General features: G+C 41.6%; 1 protein-coding gene across 1 annotated transcript; it reads left to right on the forward strand.

Annotated features, from left to right (window-relative positions):
* Positions 1-545: 545 nt before the first annotated feature.
* On the forward strand, positions 546-8,865 carry Tdrd15 (tudor domain containing 15). The gene is made up of 2 exons (XM_052186742.1): positions 546-6,708; positions 8,708-8,865. Exons 1-2 carry the CDS (start codon positions 546-548, stop codon positions 8,863-8,865), a joined length of 6,321 nt encoding a protein of 2,106 aa, XP_052042702.1.
* Positions 8,866-9,374: the final 509 nt, after the last annotated feature.

Below are 9,374 nucleotides of genomic sequence, written 5' to 3' on the forward strand. Positions count from 1 at the left end.
CTAGTTCATACAGGTTTTCGCCACATGTTTGATATAATAAATAAAACAAAACAAAATAAAACATGTGGCCTGGTGAGATGGCTCAGTGAATAAGGGCACGTGCCATCAAGCCTGATGACCTGAGTTTGATGATGACAGGCGGTGGTGGCGCACGCCTTTAATCCTAGCACTTGGGAGGCAGAGGCAGGCAGATTTCTGAGTTCGAGGCCAGCCTGGTCTATAGAATGAGTTTCAGGACAGCCAGTGCTACACAAAGAAACCCTGTCTCGAAAAACCAAAAACCAAAAAAAAAAAAAAAAAAAAAAAAAAAAAAAGAAAGAAAGAAAAAAGAAAAAAAGGGAGAGAACAACTTCAACAAGTTGTCCTCTGAATTCCATTTACATTTATGTCTCACCCCCACTCACAAATAAATATAAAATCAGGTATAAATTTATTTTGATATTTTATATTCACTTACCAAATTTCTGTAAGATGAAGTTTATGTAATATTGATAACCATCTATCCAGAAACTAATTTGTACTTATTCGTTTTTTTGTTTTAGCAAATGGATTCTACATCTTTATTGCCAACACTTTTAGATGTGGATTTGACAGTTTTGCATATTGAGTGTCTTCCTAAGGATATTCTTGTGAAATTTCAAGGCAAAAACAATAGTGAGTGTCAGTTTGACTATCACATATTACAGAGGGAAATACAGTACATCCCCAAAGTGAAGAATAATGTGGACATTGACGAGTTTTGCCTGGTGGAGGAAAGAGGGACTGGAGAATGGCAGAGAGGAAGAGTGCTGGAGAAGAGGAATGAAGTCTATACGGTGCTGCTTATTGATCGGGGAGATGAGCTGACCGTCGATAGTACTCGAGTAGCCTCTGCTTGCAAAAAATTATTTGAGCTTCCGCCCAGAGTTGTATTTGGCATTTTTGCCAACATACTCCCAGTTGGAGAGAAATGGTCTCCCAAAGCTTTGAATTATTTCAAGTCACTGGTAGGAATGCGGGTGAAAGGTAATATGCAAACTATTTTGCCTCTTCAAATGATTCTTCTTGAGGCACCCAAAGTTATATCTGGGGTTCTTGAATTACAATTAGGAAGATTTATTGACAGGGATACATTTCGCCTTGTTGTGGAAATATTAAAGGAATTTCCCCAACCAATGCCAGACTTATTACAACACAAAAGTCCTGAATTGCCATCAAGTAGCAAGAGCGCTTCACTTGATATTCAGTATGTCCTAGATAATTTCCAGCCGTCTTTACCAGTGGGAAGTTTGGACAGCATCAAAGTGTCATCTGCACTGAGTCCCAGTAAATTTTATTGTCAATTACTTAAGCAGATTCCAGAGCTAGAAGACCTGACGGAGTGTATGAATTTGCATTACAACACAGTCAGTCAAGAAGCCAGCCCCGAGTGTGACAATTTTGGACTCCTGTGTGTTGCTAAAGGGACAAACGGGAAGTGGCAAAGGGGAATTCTACAGCAGGTCTTACCCAATAATCAGGTGAAAATTTGGTTCATGGATTACGGTGGCAGTGAGTCTGTACCCTCTGTCCACTTGAAGAAACTGAAGCAGGATTTTATCTTTGCACGGTCCTTCTCCTTCCCATGCTCTCTGACTCATTTACACAGTCCAGACCAAGAAGTAAGGGAACAACAACTGACTGTATTTAAGCAAGCCCTTTTGGGACACGTCGTGTATGCCTGCATTGACTGGTTCAGTAAGGATGAACATCTGTATTATGTGTCTTTACAGTCTCAAGAATCTGCAGCTAATTCTAAGTATCTGCCGGGGATGGGGGACACACGGATACGTTGTCCTGCATCCGAGCCCGACATTTCCAATGCCTTGAATGACGCTGGCACTTATGGGACAGACAGCTTTGATGTTGATGTTGAGCAGTCAGTGGGTGGACCAAATGAAAAGGACAACTTAAAAGCAGCTTTTCCTATTAAAACTGTAAAAATGGAGGTCGAATCTACCTACATAGCATTTGTAGTGAATGTATTGAACCCATCCAATTTCTGGGTACGCATTAATAAATACCAGAGCGAATTTCAAGACTTAATGAGAACTATAAATAAGTTTTATAGTGCACCTGAAAATAATGAACTAACTCTGAGACACCCTAGACCCGGACTATTGTGTTGTGCCAGATACAGCAAGGACAGATGTTTCTACCGAGCCGTCATCACTGAAATGAGTGACTATCAGATTAATGTTTACCTCCTGGACTATGGAAGTACCGACTCTATACCATTTTTCGATGTAAAAATTTTGCTTCCTGAATTTCGTGAGTTGCCTCCCCTAGCCGTGCACTGTTCACTGGCACATGTAGGTCCAGCGACAGAGGTGTGGATAAAGGCAGCAATAGATTACTTCAAAAAAATCATTTTGAACAAAGCAATTTTGCTCCAAGTTATAGCAAAAAGAGACGACAAGTACATGGTGAATATTCAGAATGTTGAAGCTCCCGAGAATACTGATGTTGTCTCCCTGATGCTGCAAGCTGGATATGCAGAACCTGCAGAGGTAGCATTGGGTTTCCACAGATCTGTAGGAGACTGTGGCATAGTGTTAAAGCTTAATACACTTCCTGAGAAAAGTGTTGTGACCTCTGTCCCTGTCAAAAGACCCGAACCTGAGAGGTATCATTCCAATCAGCGGAAAGAACACATCTCATCTTTGTGCAGGTTCCTGGATGTAAAAGTTTCTTTCAACTTGTTTTTTGACCCCAACTCTCCACAATCTTATAAGGAACATGTGTTCAAACCAGGAAACCTTCTTGAAGTCAACTGTTCCTACTGTCATGGCCCTGGTGACTTTTCATGCCAGCTTCAGTGTAAGTTAGAAGATTTAAAGCTACTGATGGAACAAATTCAAGATTATTATAGCATCCACCCAGAGCCATATCAGACTGGGAAGGTAGCTTGCGTTGCTAAGCATTCCAGAGATGGGAAGTGGTACAGGGCTGCCATCTTGACTCAAGCATCAGAGCAAGAAGTTGAACTAATATTTGTTGACTATGGCAATCAAGAGCGAGTGTTCATTAAAGACCTTTGTGCTATCAACCCACATTTTCTTGCTTTAGAAGCTCAGGCTTTCCGATGCTGTCTCAACTATTTAGTTGAACCCATTACCTGTAAACTATTAGATTGGACAGCAGAAGCATCTAGAGACTTTGGAAATTTCATTTCTTCATGTGGAGGCTTATTTACCTGCATCGTGCATGCCTTAGTTCTCATACACCCTAGATGCTTATGTAATTTAGTGGATTTACAATCACGGTTTACCAGTGCAAATGAATTTCTCCTTCGCCGTGGCTCCGCCCGCCCCAGTGTATTGTCAAGGCCACTCCCATTTTCAATTAGTCTTTACAGTTACTATTATTCTTCCTTTGATATAAAGACTGGAAGTGAAGAAGATGTATACATATCTCATGTGTATAGTGCCAAAAGATTCTATTGCCAGCTTTGTAGAAACAGCAAAGACTTAGAGATGCTGGAGACAAGAATCACAGAGATGATTAACCTAAAAATGTGTTCAAAATATGACTGGAACAGAATGAGACTGTGCATCTCTAAGTACACAGAGGACGGGCTCTCATATAGAGCCTTGGTGAACCCAACAGCATCTTCATCTGACCCTTGTGTTTATTTTGTGGACTACGGGAATGAGCAATTGGTGGAAGAAAATATGCTGTGTGCCATTTCTGACCAGTTTCCTGAGCTGCTGTTCACACCTATGCAAGCGATTCAGTGTTTTCTGTCAGATCTTAGAGATATCGATATCCCAGGAGAAATCAATAGATGGTTTGAAGACAATTTCTTAGGGAAACCATTAAAAGCTGTAATACTGTCTAGGGAATCAGATGGGCAGCTTGGTATAGACTTATACGATGGGTATCAACATATAAATCAGACAATAAAATTGCTACTTAATGTTTACGGAGAAAAGCATTCTAAACAAGCCCAGTGTGTGGGAAAGAATCAGAGGTTAAATCAGGTATCAGCTGCTTCTTTGAAAGAAAACACAGAAAGCAACCGTTGCCACAATGCAATAAATAAAACTAGCCTAGCAACACATTCTGCAAACAAACCAGGTCGATTGATGCATCCCCAAAGAATATACAGCAGGAGTGTGGGATCATCAGTTTGTTGTAAAGTTGAACGCATGCCAAAAAGCAAAGTGAAGGAGTCCTCCAAGGATAGACTTAAAAATATAAAATTTTCCCCTGGGTCTGCACACATTCCTGAAGACAGTGACATGGGCCCCAATTCAGGAGAGAGGGTATCAAAATTATTTACCAAAGATTTAAATCAATCAGCTTCTCAAAGCCTTCAAATCCTTATTAGACGTCCGATCACAAACATTCCTCAATCTCGCATTGACTTGAGTACCCAGGTTAAGGGGTCTGCACCCACTACCTATCATCCAGCCAGTTTTCATAGGGCACAAACTGGGAATGGGAACAAAGCAATGGGACTCACTCATGTTCTAAAAGAAAAGACAGACAGCCATAAAAATTGGAACTGTCTGAGCCCTCTGGTGAGAGATCATGCAGGATACGCTAATGACCAGGCCATGTCCGGAGATGTTACTAAGGATGTGTTGTCTGAAGACGGGCCCGTCGAAGTGGAAGTTTTTGATGATGGTAATACTGCCATAGTAAATGGATCGAAAGTTTATTCTATTAATAGGGAAATCTTAACTGTCCCCCAGCTGGGGATTGGTTCTTTTCTTCATAGGATAAGATGGGATGGGGCTGTTGAAATATGTAAAAGCAAAATTACAGATTACTTTGCCTCAGGAGTAATTAAAGGAAGAGTTTTTTGTGAATTTCAGAAGACAGTTGATCAGAAGTGGGAAGTAAATATAACTTGTGGTGACAGATGTGTCATCAAGAAATTGCTGGGGTGGTCACCACGCCCTAAACGCCAGAAGACAGCATTGCAGATGCCTCAGGTCACCATTCACAAAGTTAGTACCCATGAAGCCAACGAGAAGACAGGAAGAGGAATTATGCGTGGAGGTCCCATGGTCTTTCTCCCATTCTCCCAAGAGCTGGGTGGAATCCCTTTTGAACTGTTGAGACACGAACAGCTTGGAAAAAACGATATGATTTGCATTTCGGAGACTGGAGGATTTCATGTGACGTTACCAAAAAATCAGAAAACATCAGATTTAGCATTATTAATTACTGCAGAGGATAAAAATTCCTCTTTGTTATCAATGGATGATATTCAAAGGGGGTTAACATTCTTGGCAGCATCTAAAAGAAGTTTAATGTGGTACCAGCCCAAAGCAGTCGAGCAGCGGATGAATGAGAAAGTACTGAAAGTGTTTTCAGTAGATCATGGACCGTGTGCAACAGTGCCCATAAAGAATGCCGAAGTACCTCGTGGTGAGATCATGAGTGGTCTACGACAAGGACCTTGTAAATGGATTTGGTTGACACGGTCGACCCTTGAATTCACTGTGCATCTATTTGCTCACTTGGATATGAGCATCCTTTCTCTGAAGTGTTTAGACTACGCTTGGGAAGTGGACCTTTTGGTAGACGACATGTTGCTTTTGGGGTATTTAAATGCAACTGCATCTCAGGTGGAAGAACAGAGAAAATGGCGGCCGTCAGGTAATGTTTGTGGTCTGGAGCCCCAGACACTTCTGTCACCATGTGCAGTCCGGCCATTTGTTTGGGTGCCACTCCAAAATGGTAAACGATATTCTGGGATTGCCACTGCTGTCTGTGACCCCTCAGCCTTCTCTGTGCAGCTAGAGGATTTCTTTGATATAATGAAGTGCCTCTTCACCTTGCTTCCAGATGTACCAGAGCCCTTGATGCCTGGTTCTAGTTGCTTGTTCAAAAGTGAGTTGGAAGATCAGTGGAGCAGAGCAGAAATTTCTCAAGTTTCCATTCAATCTTTACACCTCGTTATGAGTGACTATGGACTTGCTGTTCATGTACCTTATTCAGAAGCAATGAATCTTAAATTTGTACCTCAGAAAATTATGAACTTGCCAAGGCTGAGCTCTCCATGTAGCCTCTATGGTGTCTTGCCTGCTAAGGGGAAACTGTGGAATACTGAAGTCAAACAGTTTTTTCAAGATTTCCTAAGCAAACCAGGATTAGTTTTCCAGTTTAGGGAGTATGGTCCTGGAACAGTATCGGAAGTGGATGTCATTCACGAGAATGACAGTGTAGCAGATATGCTAGTGGCTTCTGGTCTTGCCATGCACCCTAAGGATTCAGCTCATCCTGATGGAATTACTGCTGCTGGATATAAGAAAGCCTGGCATAAACTGCAGAGCCAAACCATCTGTTCACCGTTGCACAAGCACTGTTACAAAAAAGAAAATGTTAATTACGGCACTAACAAACAAAAGCTACAGAGGAAGAAACCTATGAAGAGGAGAAACGTCACTAGGCACCTCTCAAGGAAAAGCCATGCTAGTCAAAAAATACACTCTGGAAATTTAAAACTGAGAAGAAAAATTGTTAGTGGGAAACTTACCTTCCAAAGTACAGTTCTGTTGGAGATATGTGTAGCATCTATGTCTGGGAGCGTACCTGATTCCTTAGAGAGCAACACAGGATGCTTTGGAAACCTTTTTGAAAATCTATCAGCTGAAGGATTCCAGGAAAAACATAACACAATGGACTCAAAAGAAGTGGGTGTTAATGAAAAAATTACAGTAGAACACTTGAAAAGTAAGTCCCTGTTTTCAAAGGAGTTTCTATTTTTGATTCTTTGTTTTTAACAGACTAAAACTGTTCCGAATGAACATACCATATAACAGAGAAACATTCTTACTAGGGAATCTGAATAGAGCATAGTGTATTGTGGCTACGATCTCTTAACAGGCAGAGGCAAGAGACTCACCTGTGGGTAGCCACACCTGCATTGTAAGGTCCAGGCCAGCAGGAGCTGCATAGAAAAACCCTGTCTAAACAAATGGACCAATCAACCAACCAACCAGAAAACAAACAAACAAACAAAAAAAAAAACCAAGCATGATAATTTGGGCTGTTGTTTTGCCATCTTTACCATTTCTGAATGACAGATTTATTAGATTTCAGTAAAAGTAGTTATTTCTACAATTACATGTGTGTACACATGCATAACATTTTGTAAATGTTATTAAACCTTTCATAAAACTCCTGAGGTTGGAGGAGTTCAGGTCAAATGGTTATCTAGTTCTTCAGCTCTTTTTAAAGAATCAATTTTCCAACATACACATTATTTTGTAACAGATCAATTATACATCCAGGTACCTTTTGAGAGTATTTCTAGCATATTGCTAAGTCAGTTAAAATTTATTGAACAAACTGAAGTGTATTTTCTCTTAAGCCATTAGACATAAAACAGACTGAATATTAAGATTTTATCATCTTACTTGCTATTGTCTGAGTTTTCTTATTTGCATTTTATTAATTTTCTTTATGGATTATTTACTGTGGATTTTATAGGCTGTGATGATTCTTCTCCATGAATGTTTGTTCAGATTTTGAAATAATGCTTGCCCCATATCCCAAATTATAACTCACATCATCACAGATTACACTCGTTCAGTGAGAAGACATGTCTTGTTGTTATTGATGTGCTATTATAACATTTTCTGTGAATTCACATTTAGATTGATCTCAGTTGATGAGTGCTATGAAACTGGCCCCCTTCTCTTCTAACTTTTAAAGCTTTCATTATGATACTAGTGAACATTTTTATAGTAGCTGTGGATGTTTTTCAATGTTCCAGGCATGGTGGTAAGTTGTGTGTATTCTTTCTCTGAATACATACCAAAACACTACGATGGAAGAAGCTATTATTAATGTTCAAGTGGGGACCTAACATGTGCCCCAGCTTGTCTGGATTGCGAGTCACTTTACTGCTTCTATTTTGAAGCAAGACTGGGATTATTGGAAAGGGTTTTAATGTAGACTTAAGCATGGATATTAATAGAGCATCAATGTGCTGGGGATTAAAGGAAAACAGTTGTACCAGCGTGAGGTGGCACATGCCTATAAGCCCAGGATTTAGGAGGCAGGCTGGGCAGGGGCTTCTCATGACGAACTACCATTTAACTGTCAGGCATATGCTTCTGGAAACTGTCAAAGCTATACAGCTGTGCTGGAGAGTTGTATGTTAACTTGATTCAAGGCAAAGGCAAAAGGGAGGAGGGAACCTCAACTGAGAAAATGCCCCCATAAGGATCAGCCTGTAGACAAGTGTACAGGGCATTCTCTTAATTAGTGATTGATAGGGATAGGGAGGAGGTGTGTACCACAGGTGGTGCCACTCCCAGGCTGATGGTCCTGGTGCTATAAGCAAGCAGGCTGAGAAACCATGATGAATAAGTGGCACCTCTCTACGGCTTCCTCATCAGCTCCTGCCTCCAGGTTTCTGCCCTGTTTGACTTTCTGTCTTGAGTACCATTGATGATTAATAGGGATGAGGAAGTATAAACCTAATAAATTATTTCCTCCCCACATTTTTTTTTTGGTTATAGTGTTTCATCACAGCAATTGGAACCTTAACTAGGTCAGAAACCTCTATGGGGAGTGGGAGGTATTGTGACAGATGTCTGAGGGCCCTTTGGAAAGTCAGTTGTGTTGGATGGTGTTCTGATGGGGCAAACACGGCCTGAAGCAGACACAAGTGGAAGGATGTTTTGCTAAAACAGGCACATGACGGAACGTTTCATGGAAGCAGAAACCGGTGAAAGCATGTTCTGCCGGAGCAAGCCCATGAAAGGGTATGGCGATGAAGATGAAGGATTCTTCAATTGTACCAAAAACCCTCTGCTGGTCTGCTGCGGCTTCTCGCCACTTCCACCGGCTCAGGCCAACTGGCAAAGAGATGTCCGCTGAGACAGACTCGCATGGAGTTCTGCTGAGTCTTGCTCCCGCAAGACAAGTTGTGAGGCAAGACCTGTGGAGGCCTCGTGATATTTGGAGGGAGCATAAATAAGACTCAGCAGACGGTGAGAGGAGCTTTGGGTGTGCTGGTAGAGCTAGCTATGCAACTGTTCTCGGTCCAAGGCATCCCTGGTATTTGCTTTGCTGAGAGAGGTACAGTGGAGAACTTCCGCGTTCCTCTTGGCCCTGGTCCCTCCTGCTGACGCTTGCCTATTCAGTTGAGGCCTGCCTGTTCCTGCTAGGTTCTGCCACTGCTGCTGCTACCCCGACTCTACTAAACAGGACTGCTGGTGTATCTGCAAAGTGTTTGCAAGTGGATTGAGTTGCTGCTACTGACCTGTGAGCTGAAGTGCTGATTTCCTGATAATACAGATGCGAATTGCTCCAAAGAACCTTTCTAAACAGATCTACTTCCCCAGTAACCTTTCTTTTCCACTACTCCTGGTGGGTGGTGGGCCAGA

The sequence above is a fragment of the Apodemus sylvaticus genome, chromosome 6, assembly GCF_947179515.1.
Source record: "Apodemus sylvaticus chromosome 6, mApoSyl1.1, whole genome shotgun sequence".
Taxonomy (NCBI): Eukaryota; Metazoa; Chordata; class Mammalia; order Rodentia; family Muridae; genus Apodemus; species Apodemus sylvaticus.